At 32.8% G+C, this 21,224-nt stretch overlaps 2 protein-coding genes and 3 non-coding genes across 5 annotated transcripts; 4 read left to right on the top strand and 1 right to left on the bottom strand.

Moving 5' to 3' along the window:
- The first annotated feature begins 118 nt into the window (after window positions 1–118).
- TRNAF-GAA (transfer RNA phenylalanine (anticodon GAA)) lies at window positions 119–191 on the top strand. Its single transcript has one exon. It is a non-coding gene; the product is annotated as a tRNA-Phe (tRNA).
- A 6,408-nt stretch (window positions 192–6,599) lies between these two features.
- On the top strand, window positions 6,600–6,672 carry TRNAF-GAA (transfer RNA phenylalanine (anticodon GAA)). The gene has a single exon. It is a non-coding gene; the product is annotated as a tRNA-Phe (tRNA).
- Window positions 6,673–6,743: 71 nt separating this feature from the next.
- TRNAS-GGA (transfer RNA serine (anticodon GGA)) lies at window positions 6,744–6,816 on the top strand. The gene has a single exon. It is a non-coding gene; the product is annotated as a tRNA-Ser (tRNA).
- Window positions 6,817–8,734: 1,918 nt separating this feature from the next.
- Window positions 8,735–10,399, top strand: LOC108480333 (chlorophyll a-b binding protein 13, chloroplastic). Its single transcript, XM_017783289.2, has 3 exons — window positions 8,735–9,032; window positions 9,243–9,404; window positions 9,738–10,399. Exons 1-3 carry the CDS (start codon window positions 8,916–8,918, stop codon window positions 10,245–10,247), a joined length of 789 nt encoding a protein of 262 aa, XP_017638778.1. The 5' UTR covers window positions 8,735–8,915; the 3' UTR covers window positions 10,248–10,399.
- A 1,034-nt stretch (window positions 10,400–11,433) lies between these two features.
- Window positions 11,434–21,096, bottom strand: LOC108483193 (myosin-2-like). Its single transcript, XM_017786459.2, has 24 exons — window positions 20,268–21,096; window positions 19,383–19,484; window positions 19,142–19,285; window positions 18,900–19,050; window positions 18,770–18,797; window positions 18,485–18,653; window positions 18,229–18,292; window positions 18,088–18,101; window positions 17,909–17,993; window positions 17,554–17,657; window positions 17,306–17,444; window positions 17,000–17,118; window positions 16,728–16,880; window positions 16,553–16,642; window positions 16,229–16,306; window positions 15,790–15,948; window positions 14,406–14,591; window positions 14,022–14,227; window positions 13,795–13,930; window positions 13,552–13,681; window positions 13,321–13,434; window positions 13,114–13,229; window positions 12,800–13,015; window positions 11,434–12,195 (listed from the first exon to the last, which is right to left on the bottom strand). The coding sequence occupies exons 1-24, from the start codon at window positions 20,694–20,696 to the stop codon at window positions 11,722–11,724; spliced, it is 3,606 nt and encodes a 1,201-aa protein (XP_017641948.2). The 5' UTR covers window positions 20,697–21,096; the 3' UTR covers window positions 11,434–11,721.
- Between the last annotated feature and the right edge of the window lie 128 nt (window positions 21,097–21,224).

Raw genomic sequence — 21,224 nt, 5'->3', positions numbered from 1 at the left:
AAAATATCCATAGCTTAGTTATCATTTAGTGTACTTGAATTTTGGGTTGTTGAATCAAGTAAGGGAAATTGGATGGAATTCATATTCAATGTAATTATTATCAATTTTACCCACAATTGCGAGGATAGCTCAGTTGGGAGAGCGTCAGACTGAAGATCTGAAGGTCACGTGTTCAATCCACGTTCATCGCATAAATAAAAATTTTAAAATATTCATAGTAATTATCATCTAATGAACTTGAATTTTGGATTGTTTGATCAAGTAAGAGAAATTTGATGCAATTATTCAATGTAATTATTATTTATACTCACTATTGCGAGGATAGCTCAGTTGGGAGAGCATCATGCTAAAGATCTAAAGGTCACATGTTTGATCCACGTTCATCACATTTTAAAACTTAAAGGAGAGTGTTAGACTAAATTCTTCAAGGGTCATGTCTTCTATCCACTTCGACAACATTCTTAAAATCTCCACACCTCAATTCTCATTACATTTAATGTAGTTGAAATAACATTTTGAAAATATGCATAGCTTCGTTATCATTTAATGTACATGAATTTTGGGTTGTTGGATCAAGTAAGGGAAATTCGATGAAATTCATACTCAATCTAATTATTATTAATTTTAATCACAATTGTAAGGATAGCTCAGTTGAGAGAGCGTCAAATTGATGATCTAATGGTCACGTGTTTGATCCAAGTTCATTGCATTTTAAAAATATCGATAAATGGAGAGTGTTAGACTAAATTCTTCAAGGGTCATGAATTCGATCCGCTTTCCTAGCCTTTTTTTCTTAAATATATATAGTGCACTTGTCATTTAATGTAGTTGAAATAACCTTTTTAGAATATGCATAGCTTAGTTATCATTTAATGTACTTGAATTTTGGGTTGTTGGATCAAGGAAGGGAAATTTGATTGAATTAATACTCAATTTAATTATTATTATTATTACTTATAGTTGCGAGGATAGCTGAGTTGGGAGAGCGTCAGATTGAAGATTTGAAGGTTACGTGTTTGATCCACGTTTATCACATTTTAAAAATATCCATAAAGGAGTGAGTTAGACTAAATAATTGAGGTGGTCGACCCACTTTCACAATGTTTTTAAAATATTCATAGCTTAATTATCATCTAATGAACTTGAATTTTGGGTTGTTTGATCAAGTAAGGGAAATTTGATGAAATTCATATTCAATGTAATTATTATTTATTCTCACTATTGCGAGGATAGCTCAGTTAGGAGAGCATCAGATGAAAGATCTAAAGGTCACGTGTTTGATCCACGTTCATTGCATTTTAAAACATAAAGGAGAGTGTACATGAATTTCGGGTTGTTGGATCAAGTAAGTGAAATTCAATTGAATTCATCCTTAATGTAATTATTATTAATTTTAATCACAATTGTGAGGATAGCTCAGTTGGGAGAGCGTCAAATTGATGATCTAATGGTCACGTGTTTGATCCAAGTTCATCGCATTTTAAAAATATCGATAAATGTAGAGTGATAGACTAAATTCTTCAAGGGTCACGTCTTCGATCCGCTTTCATAGCCTTTTTTTTTATTAAATATACATAGTGCACTTGTCATTTAATGTAGTTGAAATATCATTTTTTAAATATGCATAGCTTAGCTATCATTTAATGTACTTGAATTTTGGGTTGTTGGATCAAGGAAGGGAAATTCGATTGAACTAATACTCAATTTAATTATTATTATTTTTACTCATAGTTGCGAGGATAGCTTAGTTGGGAGAGCATCAGATTGAAGATCTGAAGGTCACGTGTTTGATCCACGTTCACCCCATTTTAAAAATATCTACAAAGGAATCTGTTAGACAAAATACTTGAGGTGGTTGACCCACTTTCACAGCATTTTTAAAATATTCATAGCTTAGTTATCATCTAAAGAGCTTGAATTTTAGGTTGTTTGATCAAGGGAAATTTGATGCAATTCATATTCAATGTAATTATTATTATTTATGCTCATTATTGCGAAGATAGCTCAGTTAGGAGAGCGTCAGACTGAAGATCTGAAGGTCACATGTTCGATCCACATTCATCGCATTTTAAAACATAAAGGAGAGTGTTACACTAAATTCTTTGAGGGTCAAGTCTTCTATCCACTTTGACAACGTTCTTAAAGTATCCACACCTCAATTTTCATTACATTTAATGTAGTTGAAATAACATGTTGAAAATATGCATAGCTTAGGTTGTTGGATCAAGTAAGGAAAATTCGATGGAATTCATACTCAATGTAATTATTATTAATTTTAATCACAATTGTGAGGATAGCTCAGTTAGGAGAGCGTCAAATTAATGATCTAATGGTCACATGTTTGATCCATGTTCATCGCATTTAAAAAATATCCATAAATAGAGAGTGATAGACTAAATTCTTCTAGGGTCATGTAATATCCTGATTTTGGGCCTAGTCGGAATAGTGGTTTCGTGACCACAAAATCCGAGATAGAAATAATTATTTTATGATTATTTTAAGGTCTATGATATGATTCCATGATTGTGTGAAAATTTCATGAAGAAATTTTATGCATAAAGTACTTAAATTGAAATTAGGGACTAAATCGAATAATTTGCAAAACTTGCATTCTAGAAGTTTCTAGTATGAAATTGTTTTGAAATATTAATTAGGAGGTCTTAAATAGAAATTTTACCAAATTCTAAGTCTATGGACAAAAATTGGACATGGATGGAATTTTTGGAAAGTTTAGTAGTAAAGGCATTTTGGTCATTTAGGGGTAAAATGAATTAAAATACAAAATTAAAAGCCAATTTTGCTCATCTTCAACCCCATGGCCGAATATAGCAAGGAGAAACCATGTCTAGGGTTTTTCAAGCTTCCAAGCTCGATTGTAAGTCCATTCTAGCCCCGTTTTTCAAGTTCTTTACGTTTTTGGAGTCTTGGTAGCTCGATTAAGCTTATGCTAACAATAATTTAACCTAGGGTTTATATTTGGAAAAATACCCATAGGTGAAATTTGTGTATTTTTATGTTTTATGATAGAATATGAGGTTTTAAATTATGTTAGACAACTTGTGCTACTCGGTTTTAAGTGAAAACGAGCAAAAGGGCTTAATCGGTAAAAATACCTAATAGTCATAAGTACATGTTAGAGTGAGAATTTGATGTTGCCATAGAAGGGAAAAATGATCAGCATGTCATAAAACATAAGAAAATAGGCTGAAGTTTAATTTACGAGCTTTGGGGCAAAAGTGTAAATATGCAAAAGTTTAGGGGCAAAATTGTAATTTTTCAAAAATATGATTTTAGGTCAATTTGAATAATGTGAGTCCTAATTAGACTATATTTTAAATGATAGTGCAAGGAAAACTAAAATTCGGGCTAAAATAGGGAAAATACCAAGTTGTGGACGAAATGGTAAAAGTAGCCATTTTCACATACGAGGTAAGTTCATATGTAAATGTTGGTAATATAGTTATTATTTTAAATGTTTTAATGTTATTTAAATGATATGATAATTATTATGAAATATCATACTTGTGACAATTGTTTGATAATATGTCAAATTATGTGATATACTTGGAAAATGTGAAATACTACCGAGTATCGGTATCGGCATTCCGTGTATCGGTATCGGCATTCCGTAGAAGATGGTTGAGACACATGATTGGGAAAAAGGTCCCGTTGAACCTTAGGAATGAATTAGGATACAAGTGACATGTCACTAGGATGGTTGAGCATCCGAACTCGTTGAGTTGAGTCCAAGTTCACTTATGGATGCAAATGTCCGAACTCGTTGAGTTGAGTCCGAGTTCGTGAGATGTAACTAGGCATCCGAACTCATTGAGTTGAGTCTGAGTTCACTCATGGATGCGAACACCCGAGCTCGTTGAGTTGAGTCCGAGTTCGCTTATGGGCGGGTTACATAGTAGCTTGGCTACATATGTGGCACTTATGTGCAAACTTTCCATGTATCCGAATTATATTCCGATGTGTTCAACGGGTAAAGTTCTACTCAAATGGAGGAATACTCAAGATAAAAGGGACGTATTGGTAAGTGTTGTGAAATGGATACTTTGAACAGGTATGTACTTAACCCTCGGGTTGAAAACTCGATATAACAACAATATGGTAAGATGATAAATGAAAATGTGATATGAATGTTTTGGTGATGATTATGCAAATGATGTTTTATGTTTGCTTATATGGTTACGTTACTTGCTATTTGCATGTGAACTTACTAAGCATTTATGCTTACTCCCTCCTTTTCATTCCTTGTAGTTTTGACAAGCTAGCTCGGAAATCGGGAACGGTCGGAGGCACGCTCACACTATCCGTATACCATCTTGGCATAATGGCTTGTATATTTTGAGTATGGCATGTATAGCATTATAATCATTTTGTATATATGGTCTTATGATATGGTTATTGAGTGGTATAAAAATGCTTGGTAATGATTAGCCATTGGAATGGCTAATTATGATCATATTTGGTGTTATGTATGTCAAATTGCTAGCTAATCCATGGAAACCATAAAATAGGTAAAATTTACCATAAAATAGATTCAGACAGAAGTAGTGACGTGAATTTGAAAAATCACTAAAAATAGTAGAAATAGAATTAAATAATGAATAAGTTATGGAATCGAAGCTTGATGAGTCTATTTTCATATGGAAGAAGCAAAACAGGTATATGAGCTATATTTTATGAGATGTTTAAATTTTTGTGAAACAGGGCCAGAGCGATTTCTGGATCCCCTGTTATGATTTTGTAAATTCACCATAAATTGTAAAAAAATAATTAGAAGTCATGCTTTATATGTAAAGATTCCTTATTAAGTCTAGTTTTAAGAGAAATAAATTTCATAGTCATTGAAATTCTATACAGAGAGATATCTAATTCGTAATACACAGAGGCCAGAGTAGTCGAACCTTGAAACAGGGGAGACTTTAACTAATAAACTGTACTAATTGGATTAACCAAAAATTCTAGAATAAAATTAGTAGATAGATATATGAGTCTAGTTTCAGTGAAAATTTACAGATCTTAATTTTGAGTTTTGGAACTCGAGATACAAATTTTTAAAGCGACTGTGATGCAGTTAGCCAGCTTGTCTGGAAATTTTAAAATGAATTGTATGAGTTGTTTAAGTAATGAATTAAGTCTGTTAACACCTCATGTTCGACTCCGGCGACAGTCTCGGGTACGGGGCGTTACAGGTCACCTCTTTGATATGCTTTCATAGTCGTTTTTTTAGATATATATAGCACACTTGTCATTTAATGTAGTTGAAATAACATTTTTAAAATATGCATAGCTTAGTTATCATTTAATGTACTTGAATTTTGGGTTGTTGGATCAAGGAAGGGAAATTCGATTGAATTATACTCAATTTAATTATTATTATTTTTACTCATAGTTGTGAGGATAGCTCAGTTGGGAGAGTGTTAGATTGAAGTTTTGAAGGTCACATGTTCAATCCACATTCATCGCATTTTAAAAATATCTATATAGGAGTGTGTTAAACTAGTTACTTGAAGGGTCGACCTTCATAGTATTTTTAAAATATCCATACCTAAGTTTTCATTTAATTTAGTTGAAAAAAAATTTAAAATATTCATAGATTAATTCTCATTTATTAAGGGAAATTTGATCCAATTCATATTCAATGTAATTATTAATATTTATACTCATTATTGTAAGGATAGCGCGTGTCAGGTCTTCCTATTGATTCCTACCAACGCTTACTTATGAGCAAAAAGGGTTAAAAAAAATCTGCCCTTTGAATAAACGAGGCTTTCCTGATAGAAATAATTGCATGCGAGGAGATCCCAATTCCATGTATCTAGTTAAGCAAGCCTTGCCGCCAGCTTCCACCCAGACAAAAAACATGAGCGCCTAACGTGAAAGGTTGTTTTACTAAATAATATAAGGCACGTTAGCACTTTAATTTTCATTAAGGGGCGGATCTTGAAGAAACAAAGCGAGCCTAGAGTAGCAACCTATTACGTTTTTTAGGCCCCTTTACTTGATATTCTATTAGTAAAGCGCTAGCACCCCTATAGAGTAAGGGTCTTCTGCTATCAATGAAGCCGAAAGCAAAAATCCAGTGCGTTTTGTATAGATCGAGACTTGTAGCTTGATTCTTTAGTCATTCCATACTAGGAAGAATTGCAGGAAATCGTTTGATTCTTCCTATTTCTCAATGATATTTGACGATCAAGACAATTCCCGTGAAACTTTTTCATTTCATAGAAGTGAATTCTTATTCTTACGAAGCAAATAGCATTTCCTATTGATTTGTCCTCTGGACTGGATCTGAAGGTCACGTTCCAATCCACGTTCATTGCATTTTAAAAATATCCATAAAAAATAGTGTTAGACTAAATACTTAAAATATCAGCTAGTCTATCCACTTTCACAATAAAATATAAAAAGTTGAAATAAAACGAAATTAAAATTTATAAAAAATAAAGAAGATTCCAACAGTATATAAATTCTGAAAAATTATAAAAAATTTAAAAATATATAAATTCTAAAAAATCAAAAAATTAAAAAAAATTAATAAACATATCTCAAAATGTTATATATTAATTAAGTACCCACAATCAAGTGCGGGGATAGCTCAGCTGGGAGAGCGTCAGACTGAAGATCTGAAGGTCGCGTGTTCGATCCACGCTCACCGCATTTTAGTTTCTTTCTTTGAAAGATTTAAGATTAAAATAGTAATAATATTTTCTTCGAAAAGTTGTGCACGTGCGGGGATAGCTCAGTTGGGAGAGCGTCAGACTGGATATCTGAAGGTCATGTGTTCGATCCACGTTGACCGCAAGTTTGTTAGTTTTCTTTTTGGTAAATCTAGACCGTCCAAATGGCTTTCCCTTTTTCTTGTTCTGTTTTTCTGGGAATCTCGCTTAAAACTCGACCATCCAAACCGGCAAATGTTTTAATAACTTAAAACCTAGACTGTTCGATAGCAAAACCAATAGGAAACAGCACGAATTTTATTTGCAGACATTTGGGTTATTTAATTCATTTTTCCATTTTAGTATCTATTTTTTAATTTAGTCCTAATTTAATATTTGAACTATTGTTTTATTATATTAATCCAAAAATTAATAGGTTGAAAGAGTAAATTACACATTTAGCCAATAAAAATATTCCACGTTATTGTTTCTCTATACATGTTTAATGACATAACACCTATAATAAACTCAAAATTAATATATATATATAAATTAGAAAAAAATAGACTCAAAATTAATATATATATATAAATTAGAAAAAATAGACATTATACATATTCCTTGAAAAACATATATATTATAAACATATAAATTCAAAAAAAGTTTCTGGGAGTTTGTTTTTATAATATATATATATATATATAATATAACATAAAAATTATAAAAGATGATATAAAATACTATAAAGTTGAAATAATAAAACGAAATTAAAATTTCTAAAAAAAAAAATTCTAATAATATGTATATGGCTTCTTATAAAATTGACCTAAAAGTTTTTTATTAATTATGAAAATGACTCGCTTTTCAAAACTATGTACGTAAATGACTCGTTTTGAATAGTAAACTTCGATGTCATCATTGCTATTAGCAGTACCACGCTTCATAACAAACCAATCATTGGTTGGTTTTAAAAGGAATAATTTTTTTCGATGCCGCCATTTATAGGCGAATCTAGGGGGCTGACAAGAGTCTCGATCCCTTAAAATAAAAAATTACTATTTAGGCCCTTTAAAATTTTTTAAAATTTTAAATTAGTAAAGGTAAAATTATACTTTGGCCCCCTAAAATTATAAAAATTTGATTTAATCCTTTAAAAATTATAAAGATATAGATCATAAAAAAATTAAAATTTTATTCGACCCCTACTAAAAAATTGTTCTGGCTTCATCGCTGTCACCGTTGTCATTGATGGCACCTGACTGAAGTGCGATTATATACCGATGAAACAATTATCTTTTAGATTGGATGAAAAAAGGTAGCACATCACTGATGACTGTACCTAATTAAATGCTTTTAAACTTTTCTTTTAACTTTTAATCTATTTACATTTTAGTTTTATTCCTTTTGAAATTAAATTTAAATAACTTTTAAAAAAATATGAGAAAAATAAAATAAATCTTTTTATATTTTTTATTTTTTAAAAATAAACTTAAAATTTATATAAATTTTATTTAAATTACTCAAATACATTACTCAATTTTTAAAAAATTATCTAAATATATCCTCAAATAAATCCCTAAAATTGAAATTTTAAAAACTCAAAAAATCCCGATAACGATTTATATGAAAAATCTAGAAAAGTTTAACATGGGGCAATAACGTTGGACGGTCGGTGAACGGTGAATCGACAACTGGTCAATAGTCCATTCATTGCATTAAAACCAAACACGTGGCGTTTTTATTTCAATTAGATGAACGTCTCTACTATTCTTTTTTTTTTCTTCAACTTTATTTTTGTTTTTAGGTGTACTTATATATATATAAATTTAAATTTAAATAAACAACAAGAATTAAGTTAGATGATAAATATTTTTTTTATCTTAATTAATGATCGATAATTTAATTTTTATTCTAAATATGAAATAATTTTAAAATTCATAATTAATATTTACTCATTTAATATATTTATAAAATTATTGAACTGGTTTTGATAGATACATTCGAAAAATAAGTTAAGGGGAATATATAAATTGTGGATAATAAGGATATGAGTAGGAGATACTTAAAAATCCTTTGTAGCCTTCTCATTGGCTGATAATTTGAAGCCTTAAATCCCCATCACAATTCCCTTACCCCCTCTTTGCCATTCATTTCCTTTGATTATTCTTTTCTTCACCACATATAAAATCTTCACTTCCATTTTCATACATTTTGCAACTCAAAATCAATCCCCACTGACAAACAATGGCTTCCATGCTTAGCTCTGGAACTGTTCTTAGGCCAACCCCATTTCTTGGCCAAACCAAAAATGCTAACCCTCTTAGAGATGTTGTCTCTTTGGGCACTCCCAAATATGCAATGGTTAGTTCTTTAGGTTTCCCTTTCTTTTACAATTTTCTTCTTGGGTGAGTAATTTTAACCTATGTTTCTCGATTTAGGTGTGGTTTTCTAAATTTTTTCATATATTTGGACGTTTTCTTTTCATATTCATGTGTTATTTATGAAAAGTAAAGAGTCGAGCTTGTTTATTGGTTTTTGTTTGCTCTGATTTTGGGGGTGTGATATGTGTAGGGAAATGAACTATGGTATGGACCAGACAGAGTGAAGTACTTGGGACCATTTTCAGCTCAGACTCCATCTTACTTGACTGGAGAATTCCCTGGTGACTATGGTTGGGACACTGCTGGTTTGTCAGCCGATCCTGAGGCATTTGCCAGGAATAGGGCTCTTGAGGTAACCCTCCCGCATAATATAAATATTACATTATATATAAGGTTAAAAATATCATTTGATTTTAAAAGTATTTTTTCCAAGCCCAAAATTTAGAGATTATAGTTTTGACTAAACTATATTAGTAGTTCAATTATGATTTTTTATCACTTAATTATGAAAAATTACAAAACAATCACTCAATCCATTCATTTTTACGTTAGCCAAACTAGTGAGTAAAAAAAAATAAAATTGAATAGTTAAGTGACTATTTTGTAACTTTTCATCTTCCTTAAAAAGCTATACCTCATGCTTTGATAAATATTCACTTCTTTGTTACCAAAACAAAACATTCAGGTCATCCATGGAAGATGGGCAATGTTGGGAGCACTAGGCTGCATCACACCAGAAGTACTTGAGAAATGGCTTAGGGTTGATTTCAAGGAACCAGTATGGTTCAAGGCAGGAGCTCAAATTTTCTCAGAAGGTGGCTTGGATTACTTAGGCAACCCTAACCTAGTCCATGCTCAAAGCATCCTTGCCGTTCTCGGATTCCAAGTCGTCCTAATGGGACTCGTTGAAGGATTCCGCATCAATGGCCTCCCTGGTGTTGGTGAAGGCAATGATCTTTACCCTGGTGGACAATACTTTGACCCTCTTGGTCTTGCTGATGACCCTGTTACATTTGCTGAACTTAAGGTTAAAGAAATCAAGAATGGTAGGCTAGCCATGTTTTCAATGTTTGGTTTCTTTGTTCAAGCCATTGTTACTGGTAAAGGTCCCTTGGAGAACCTATTGGACCACCTTGATAACCCTGTTGCAAACAATGCTTGGGTCTATGCTACTAAGTTTGTGCCTGGGTCTTAAATGAAAATAGCCAAAAGGTCAAAACTTGTATAATTTGCTTTATGTGGATTAGAAATTGAGATATGTGTATTTATGTGATTGTAGATTTTGAACAACTTTGACAAATCAAATTATGTATCATTAAGAATTGAATTTAACTCATTGATAAATAAGTATTGGTGTTAGACACTAAATAGATACAAAGATATGACACATCAACGATCTTCTAAATACAACTAAAATATATATTTTTTAAATCTAAACATATTATTTTTGGACAGATAATTAAATTTGAAATCCGAATAACTTAACTCGGATGGTATGTATGCGGCAAACGCTTGTCAAAAAGCGTTTGTAACTAATCGGATAGGCGATTTTGATCCTTGAAAGGTCAATGAAAAAAAGATAAATATACATTTCGGTATCTGAGTTTGATTTCAAGATTTAAATTAATATTTATTTTTTTTGTATAATTTAGGTAATTGAAATTTAAAATTGGTTTTAAATTGGTTTCAAGGTTCAATTTGATATATAAATTTTATATTGGTTTAATTAGGCATGTGAACTTGGCTTCTATATTCAAATTTGTACTTAACTTTTTGGTCTGAATTAGAACTTCTAGTAAATGACTTATTTGAACAAATTTAGACTATGAAGCCAACTTCAGGTGCTAATTTGAAGCAAAAAGTCAAGTTTAGGAAACTAATTGGACCAAAAAAAAGATTTAGATACCAAATTGAACATTTTGACCAAATTTAGATATCTAATTGGATAAAAAAAATACTTAGTTACCAATTTGAACCTTGAAACCAAGTACCAAAATTTATATTTACCCATAAAAATAAACATACTAAGGTTGTACACATACCTGAATCTGTCTCATCCCAATCCAAGTTAGCTCTAGAGAACAATTTTTACCTAATAACAACAATGCCGAATCCTAATCATAATAAAATGCCAAAACGATTCTCTTAGATAGATAATATGTATTTTTACTGTTTTCTGAATTTAAAAAATGGAACATGTAGAGCTAAGAAATTGCATTCATGTCATGATTACATTATATTTTCATATTAACATTGACACAAAATATATATATTTTGACATATTCATGTATTAATATAGAGTCTGACACTCGTATCGAGTGGTTGACAAAGAAGAGAGAGATGGGACAAACTAAAATTGCACTTTTCCATAACAAAATAAGTTAAGGAAAGGCATATAAACATTTCTGATTTCATCTGAATTACAAAGAAATTACAAAAGTTTGATCTTACATCACTAACAAACACAGAATTATACACAAAAAAGAAAACTATGACAAAACTATTCAAAGCAAAAAAGCAGTCTCAACTCAACAAAATCCCTATTTCTCTTATGCACATTATAATATGTATCTGTTACCATAAATGTAAAGAAAATGTACCTCAGAATGGAAGAGGGCATGTTCTTTTTGGCAGCAGTTCAGCGTATTGCTTTCAAACTGGGAATTCTATCACGCTCTTGAACCTAGCTTCCCCCACCATTTTCTTCGAGCTTTGTCTGATTCGGGGTGGCCACGCTTATGTAGTCTTGCCTTGGCTGCCTTTAATCTCAGCTTGTAATCTTTCTTCCATGTCTCGAACCGGAGTCTTAATGTCCGAAGTTCATCTTCAGGATTCATATTAGAAGCTTGCTGTGGCACTCTGATGTCAATTAAAGATTTTGCATCGGCATCAAAATTTTGTTTCCGCTGCTCAAATTCATTTAACAGATTGCCCAGTGCATTCAAAGAACCATTCTCTCTCCCCCCAACAACATCAGGCATAGCACCAGAAAATAAGACAGGTGTGTTCCCACCGGTTGTTCGAGATCCCATGGACACGTTAGCTTCAGAATCATAGCATCGAGGCGATAACACATCAGCTCTTCCTAGCTGACCTGCACCATTGTCAGCAGCAAGACTCTTTCGGGCTGCAGTAAGACTTGTCTGCAATAAATGCATTGACATCTAAGTTACTACTATAATAAATTTTTTCTATAACATTACATGTAAAGTAATAGTCAGTTTTCATGATTAACTACAATCATTAGGATCATAATAATGTTGCAATGACTTGGATGATTATCAAGAACTTCGGTAAAAAGTACCATGGAGGCCCTTGTACTAGAAGTCAGATTGCATTTTGTCATATCTACTTAAAAAATGGGCAAATTAATCCCTATATGTTAGATCAAAGAGCAAATCGGTCCTTTCAATTAAAAATTTCATCCATTTGTACTATTAAAAACTGGCACAGTTGACGGAATAACCTGACACTGACACATGGCATGTCATGTGTACCTCATGCTAATGAACAATGACCAGTTTTCAACAGTAGAAATGGATGAAAATTTTAACGGAAAAGACCAGTTTGCTTTTTAATTTAGCTTACATGGACTAATTTGCCAATTTTTTTAGTAGAGGGTGCAAAACGCAATCCAACTCGTAGTACTTCATGATACTTTTATCCAAGAACTTCTGTGTCGGTCAACAACTATCACCTTGGTACAAACATGTTTTGATATTAATATATAAAAACAGAAAAACTTACTTGCAGTGATACCATTTGCTTTTGCCACATCTCTTCCATTGATTTCATCTTTGCCTCATAGTCCAACCACCTTGCCTCGGACTTCTGTAATTGCTCCCGTAATGTGGCATTTTCTTGTTCTTTTTGCCCCAAATTCGTTTCTGCCTTGAGAACCCTTCTTTGGAGCTCTGCCATTACAGAAGGTAGAACTTGAATCTGTTGCTCATGGGGCATGTCCTGGTCAGCCAATAAAACGGGTCATACTAGGAGAAAAAAAAATGCTTGGATGCAAGCAATAAATAAAAATAAATGGTCAGTATATCTTTAAAGAATACCTTTGCTTCAAAAATCTTCCTACCAATCTTTCGTCTAGATTTTACACTTCCATGGTTTGACTGTTTCAAATTATGCATGTTGTTGAAATGTCTCCGGGCCAACCACCCACGGATTACTGCAATGGAAAGAAAAAAAAAAAAAACAGTGGTTATGATAAGAAAACCGTACAGTGGAAAGCGAAAAATTTAGTTACCACGTATATTTACCAGATTGTAAATATATGACTGCCGTCAACTGCTCATCAAGTAATTGAGAAGCAAATGCTGAGCATCTATTTGACTCAGCAGCATACTTCCTTCGTATATTTTCACCACAGACAACTGCATTGGAAAGAAAATGTCCGTCAATTGATAAGCAAATAATAATAAAATGTGAACTGGCAAAATATAGGTGCTCGTAATATAAAATGGAAATAAGTTTTGCTTGGAAGAAATTACATGATTGAATACTTTTTGCTCCTTTGTTGAGCTCATGGAAAAGACGACGAGCTCGGTGACCACGGAAGTATTTCTGAACCTCAATTACTCCTCGCAACACCTGTTTTCTCCTATCCTCCAATGCACTAATCTGCAAACCATAAACAGAATGAAATAAGTTTGAAACTCCGTTTTCCAGAAGTATGTTAACTTGAAGGCCCAACTCCGAGAAACATATAAACAGGACAAGAGTAAAGAACTTACCTGTCCAGTTCGAAGAAACAGTTTGGTATAGCCAATTTGATACATTTGAGGAAGGACATTAAATTGTTTTAGAAGTGCAACTGAAATACTCAATGAATCCTGAGATACAATGGGCTCCGACAGTAGGAATCCGTACCTGAGAAATGCACAAATATAAGATAACTATGCTGAAAATAATATTAAGAAAAAAAGAAACTAAAAACACTAGCCATAAACTAAAAAGGTACCTTTCTGAAAATGCCTGATGTGTCATTCTAGTAGGATATCCAGACCTCGAGATTCTAATAACCTCAAAAATTCCACAACATCTAAGCTGCTGCAAGACAAGATCTTCTTCATATGTACCAGGGAGTTGCTTGGAGTTTGGTTTTATGCAGCAAATAAAATGAGGTCTTGTACTCTCCAACTGGTGCATTAATTTGAAGAGCTGGCCCTGCAAGTATGGAAGAAAACGCATTTACAAAGCATGCCAGCATGTGGTAAACACAAATATTTCCAAAGACAGTTTTAGACATCCCTCAATGCCAAAGGAATGTAAAGGTTTTCAAAGGTAAATTCAAATATTAGTCTATAATCACAGATACATTTGGATCACAAGAAAGAAAATTTACCTTGAATTGCAAAGCAACACTTTGCATTGTTGTGTCCAATGAAGTTACTGATTGCAGAGGTTGATTAAACATTTTTTTGGCAAACAATTGTGGCAACTGACTGTCACAGGATGATAGAAGTTGGACTACCTCAGAGCTCAGTGGATCACGGTTCTTATCCAAAAATCCATTAGTATCATAGTGTACCTGGCAGAATTCATATAAAATCAATAATCATGTTTGCATACCATTTTATTAGTATGGAATGCCATTTAATTAACTTGCAAACAAATCAAATATATATCTTATATTACAAGGTATAAGATTCAATGCTAAGTTGGACGATCTATTTAAATGCCATGTGGATAATTTCTTTTAATTAAATTAGAATGTATTCAAATTTTAGATAAAATAAATCACTTATATATTATGTAAATATTTTATATATAAAAATATAATTTAATTAAATGTATTTTTAATTTAAATACAATAAACCCATTACAATAAACGCGTTCATCTATATATAAAGATTACTTTACACCTATATTAATTAAAGGCACATGGATTGTTTTATAAATATAATTAATATTATCATCTGCACACTAAATTATTTTGTTACGCAAAAGTGCAATTTTAGTTTGTCCCATCTCTCTCTTCTTTGTCAACAACTTAGGGAGAATGTCACGAGCTGCACAAAGGAGCCCAAAACTAATGTACACGTTTTAGACTCTTCATGTTCCCTTGGGGTTATTCGGCCCGACAAGACTGGCTCATTGCTTCGTAGAGACTCAATACCTATCTACTTAGATACAGGTTAAAATGTAAACACTACAATAACTTATATTTTTACCAGAATAATTACGTAAACCCTTAGAACTGTCATCTCATAGATAAGCACTAATCTCAATCATTGATATAATTCGATCTGTATTGTTGGTTCTGGGGAAACTTAACTATAAAGCTCTCCCCATTCATTTGCAATCACTTCATTCTTGAACTAGAGAATATTTTTGAAAACATTTATTCATACACTTCGTGTGCTATTGCTTTCTTCTGACTTTTCTGCTTTATTTTGGTGCCTTAGAGAAATTCCTTTGTGAATTCTCATTTTTGAGAGTAAGGTTGATTTAGGTGGATTTGAAATAAAGAAATAACCTAAGGTTGCGTGGTTTGCCAGACTTAAGTTCTAATCCTGTGAATTCCCATTTTCGAGAGTAAGGCTGACTTAGGTGGATTTGAAGCAAAGAAATCACCTAAGGCCACATGGTTTACCAGACTTTAAGTTCTAGCAAAACAACTAGTTCTTGAATATTATCCACTTTCTTGATTAATTTCCTTTGAAATTGAATGAAAGGACAAATCCTAAAACGAATTTCAAACTGTCCTCTAAAGACCAATAACTGACCTCGCCCGCAAAATGTAGAACACCAAAGGCCCTGCCTCTGTCTCCTTTGAAGTATGAATTAGAATTCAAGTGTTGCTTCAACTTATTAGCAAGGGTGAAATCAGTTGAGTTGGGTGCATTTGATTCCTCGTCCAGCAAGGAAAGTATCCCTAAGGGTTTCTGCAAAAGAAACACCAAAAATGAAGAAAGACAGATTACAAAGGCACGTTTTTATTTGAAATGCAACAAGATGTGATAAGCTTCAGCCAACATCAGCACCCAAGCTAAGACAACATACTTTAGTTAGACCAAGTTCAAGTTCTATCTAAAAGGAAAAAATATAGAATACAAAGAAACACATGATACATAAGATACAGAACAGAGTTCAACAATCCCTAAAAATAGTCCTACGAACTTCAAAAACCTTGCTAACAAAGAAACCATCAAACCGTCAAATTACCTTCTCAAATAAGTCCAAGCACTCTTGGTTGTCTTCAAAAACAACTTTACTCCAATCAATCCCTTCCAAATCATACTCCTGAAAAATGAGGAAAAAAAATAACAGGAAGTTGGCCAAAATAATAATCTCAGGTAAGGAAGTGAAATCAAATCCAGAGATAAGAATAGACAACTGAGAACTAGATTATAAAGAACTTTTGGCTTGAAAATTAATATGTTCAGTAAGATGAAGGCACAGTACCAAAATCCCAACTTAAGAGTATAGAGGTATCATTCTTAAACAAAAGTCAAATACTCTGGCAATTAAAAGATTTGAGTTGCTTACCTCTTGCTCAAGCTTAAGGAGGTGTCGGTTAAAGTGTTGTTGCAACCTCTCATTTGCATAATTTATACAAAACTGTTCAAAGCTATTCTTCTGAAAATCAGATGACGACATTATTAGTTGGACAAACTGAAATTCACAATGATAATCCCCAAACAGCTGCTTCGAAACTATTTACCTTCAATGACTCAAACCCATAAATATCAAGGATGCTTATGGACCTGCCAATGTGTTTTTTGCCTGCTTCAAGTGACTTGTTGATTTGTTCCACAAGCCAGTCAAACAAGCTTGCATAGATGAATTTTGCCAATGCATCTCTAGTGCCGATTGCCTATATTACAATTTAGTTAATGTATTATCATGTTGTTAATGTATGCATCACAGCAAATACAGAATGCAACTTATGAGGGATTGAGAAAGAACAATTTCGTTAACAAATACTAGACAAACCTGTTGCAAAGTCAATTTTTTAGCAATTCTATCCTTCCCAACTTGGATTCTATAAGTAGATATAGCTTGCATCAGTTCATGTGGTGCACAACCGATCAGCGTGGCAGCACTGGTTAAAGCTGCAGCAAGGAATAAAAAAGACCTCACATAAATAAGGATCTTATGAACACAATATATTAACAAACATGAAACAAAAGACTCATTAAAAAATTAATTTTAAATAGATCCAACATCTAATTATATTAGCAGGCATATAACTACTAATGATGAAAATCACATATAATGAGGTCTTTACTGCACATATACCTTCGTCAGCTAATGCCTCCACATGATTTTCTTTGTCAATTACTTGAAATGATATATTTCCTAACCATAACACTGCAGCAAGCATTGCAAATACTTGCTCTTGCTCTTCTTTGCAAATCTGAACAATATCGAAGGCTTCCTGCAGAAGTGGAGAAACTATTGCTTAAAAGCCAATGAGACAGAAATTAAAGGGTAAAGAAATGCCTACACTATTGATGGCAACATTAAAATTGGATCTTCTGAATTACCTTTAGCTTTTGGAATTTTTGACCGTCATCAACACCATTAATTACCAAGCAGTCACTCTGGACAAGATAGTTGTACTCATTAGCCATTTTAAGATTCAATCTCTCTGCAAAGACATGATTCCAAGGATCATAAATATATTTCATAGATTCAATCTAGTGAACAAAAGACCAAGTAGCAGGAATGCTTTGGCAACCCAAATATTTAAATGATACGAATCATATGATACAATATCTTAAAAGTAAGTTTCACAACTTGAAAGAAATAACATGTCCAAGCATAGTTCCACGTAGATAATACAGACTTCAACTTTCTAAACCAGCATGGATTGCAAAACACTGTAAAATGAAATTGCACCTCTTAGAACTGGTGAAGCGCCAGCACAAAGTTGATAAAAGATATGGTAAGACCTTTCACCAGCAGCCAGTTGAACTACCCTTGACTGCTCAAAGGTGACAAAAAGCATCCACATCAGACACAATACATGACAACAAAGATAAAACCTGATATAATGTTGAACTATGGCAAGAACTCACCTTTTCGAGAAGAACTATCCAGAATTGTCATCAGTGAATCAATATTAGCACAAAAACCAAGTCAGCAACCAGGATTTGTCTATACTATTTTATTACTATAAAGTATAATAGCATTTTATTTTTCAATTTCACCATGCTTACAAGTTTGGATATTGGCACCAGATATCTTCCCCGACGCAGTAAAATGAATATCAATAAGTTTCCCCTGCACCAGAAAGAGTGATAAACACAACGTTTTTTTCTGAGGTATAGCAGATGTGAAATGTCTAAACGACAGTAGAAGTTGGTCATCTAGGGTAAAAATTAGCATTGATTCTTTTAGCCATGAGAATAATTTATACATATTTACCTTCAGTAAAGAACAGAGGGCAAATGAAAGAGGGGAAGAAGAACTTACAAATCTGCTAGAATTGTCATTCCTAGATGTCTTTGCATTCCCAAATGCTTCAAGTATACAATGCGTCCGAAGGATTTTACACTCTTTCCCACCATATCCACCTCCAAGGGAAGCTAGGTACTGCATTGCAAATTTTGCTGTCTCAGTTTTCCCAGCTCCACTTTCCCCACTGCAAGATAAATTTAGATTATGAAATTCTACAGTTCATAAAACAAACAATTTGCTTAAAGATCCACAAGTTATATATTATCATATATAACTACAAGTATTAAACATCCAGCTAACCTTATGATTATAGACTGATTTAATCCATCTGCAAAATTTAAATTACAGACAATAAATAATCAGAAACAATTTGCTACAATCACTTTATGCTAACTTTAGAAAGATAAAAGGAAAGAATTGGTTCATTCACCATTCATCATTTCATTATAAGCATTGTCTGCCATAGCAAAAACATGAGGGCTATCTGTAGCTTTCTCTCTATAACTTGTGACAAAATCCTTCCCATAAATTTGGACATCTTTGAATGGATTGACGGCAATTAAAACCGGACCTGCTTTACTCTACACAAAGAAAAAATATATATTAATGAAGCTCAGAAGCAGAGATAATCCTCAAAAATAAGTACATGAGCAAGGATTTTATCCTACTTACATATATCATATCATGAGAATATCTGCGCTTAAGATTGTGAAGAACTGATGGCTCATTCAAATAACTGAGCTGTATGAGATCATTCACACCCTCCAGAATTCCTGGGTTTGCTGGTAAGAGCTGGCTGGTACAGACTTTGATGACCTACAAGAGCCATATAATATAAATTAAACACCAAGCTGCCAAAAGGTATACTCTAGTCATTATACAATTGCAAAAATCATGACACATTTGAACTTACATTTCCATTGGAGAGGGAAACAATTGATTCCTCTCCAGACGTAGATTGTACAGTTCCAGATGCCCACATCCCGTTGGATAGCTGACACCAAACATGAAGTTTCTGTAACCAAATCCTCTCACAATGAATAGATTTTCTTTAATCAAATAATTGACCTAAAATAGTAGTAACTTTTTATAGAAGATAAACAAATGGCAAGTGGATGCTCCGATTTCATGATGTTCCAATAAAAGAACACAATTCACAGTCATCTTGCAATCCAGATGATAATCCAGATACTTGCTGAGTTATAAACCCAAGCACCGTATAACAAATCAACAACACTACCAACTCTAGATTTTAATATTTCCAAGTTCATTATCATGAATCGTGAGTTTATAATGAAAAAGTTGGATTCCATTTAGTTATTGCCCTCAATTCCAAGCATAACACCCCAAACTCATTTCATCAAAATTCATAAGTATTCCTAGTTAAAAGATTCATTAAAGCAACATTACATTTGACACACACATTACTAACAGCAAGAAAACCCTATTTTAAAAAAAAATAAAAATTCACAGCTAAACACCCTAAACTTTTCTGCAAATTCCCATTTCATAAAAATTCTATATTTTCTCCTGTGCCTACTAAATTTACTACTTAGCATTAAATCAAAAAGGCAAAGAAAACAAAACCTTTTGCAGATTTATCAAATATCACCCTAAGATTAATCTAGAGATAATAAAAACTCTTCTTAAGCTCACTAATCAAAAGCTTCATTGGGTTACGCAGTAACACATTAGCAGCAACAACAAAATATATATATATATATATATATATATCAAGCCAAGATAAACATATCAAAATTGGGAAAAAAAAAACCCGTAATTGCCACTTAATACTTACTTTGTTAATAAAATACCCAACATTAGCAGTCCCTTTCCCTCCTTTCACCTCAATTTTCCCTTCCAAGTCCTCCCCTTTCTTCTCTTCCACGGCATCCAAAATATACGGTGAATCCACATTCACATCTTTCCTCATTTTTTTACTCCCAAAACTAACTATCTTCACTCCCAGCTCATTTTCGTTCCTCTTAACTTCCTCTTTTCCTTTCATTTCACTTAAAACGGCACCATCTACACCATTAGCATCGATTTTGAAGTTCGTCGGAAGGGACCGGCGAGCCGACGGGAGTCTGGCTTTGGAAGTCGGCCGGACCGGTAAAGCCGGCGGTAAATCTTTAGGTTTGTCGACTTCGTCTTGTCGCCGGAGAGATTCCAACATTTCATCTAGCGAACTTTTCGCTGGAGCCATCGGCGACACCGATAACATCATTTTTTAGAAACAAAAACCCTAAAATCCACCGGAGAAAAAGTGAATTCTTCTTTTAGAAACTCAATTTAGTTTCTTTACTAAACTCGCACTGGAAAAAAAAGACTAAAAAAAGAGATCAAACAGCATAAATTATGAAGTAAAAGAAACAAAACAGAGAACTGAAACGTTTCGAATTTTGTTCAAAAACTGCGGTGGAACTATCATCTGCTAAAATCCCAGAAAAATATACTCAATTTTGGGTTGTTATCATTTAATGTACTTGAATTTTGGGTTGTTGGCTCAAGGAAGGGAAATTCGATTGAATTATACTCAATTTAATTATTATTATTTTTGCTCGTAGTTCTGGGGATAGCTCAGTTGGGAGAGTATTAGATTGAAGTTTTGAAGGTCACGTGTTCAATCCACAGTTATCGCATTTTAAAGATAGTATTTTTAAAATATCCATACTTAAGTTTTCATTTAATTTAGTTGAAAAAAAAATTAAAATATTCAATGTAATTATTAATATTTATACTCATTATTGTGAGG

The sequence above is a fragment of the Gossypium arboreum genome, chromosome 5 (assembly GCF_025698485.1).
Source record: "Gossypium arboreum isolate Shixiya-1 chromosome 5, ASM2569848v2, whole genome shotgun sequence".
NCBI lineage: Eukaryota > Viridiplantae > Streptophyta > Magnoliopsida > Malvales > Malvaceae > Gossypium > Gossypium arboreum.
This window is presented reverse-complemented; position numbering and strand designations above follow the sequence as displayed.

Bases quoted from the DNA above. Each gene is read 5' to 3' on its own strand.
- LOC108483193 (XM_017786459.2), bottom strand. From the start codon at position 20,696: ATGATGTTATCGGTGTCGCCGATGGCTCCAGCGAAAAGTTCGCTAGAT. The intron at 17,445-17,553 runs GTAATTCAGAAG...CCACTTCTGCAG, and splicing joins AAAAATTCCAAAAGCTAAAG to GAAGCCTTCGATATTGTTCA. The intron at 16,307-16,552 runs GTAAGCAACTCA...CTCATTTTTCAG, and splicing joins TCCTTAAGCTTGAGCAAGAG to GAGTATGATTTGGAAGGGAT.
- LOC108480333 (XM_017783289.2), top strand. From the start codon at position 8,916: ATGGCTTCCATGCTTAGCTCTGGAACTGTTCTTAGGCCAACCCCATTT. The intron at 9,033-9,242 runs GTTAGTTCTTTA...TGATATGTGTAG, and splicing joins GCACTCCCAAATATGCAATG to GGAAATGAACTATGGTATGG. The intron at 9,405-9,737 runs GTAACCCTCCCG...CAAAACATTCAG, and splicing joins CCAGGAATAGGGCTCTTGAG to GTCATCCATGGAAGATGGGC.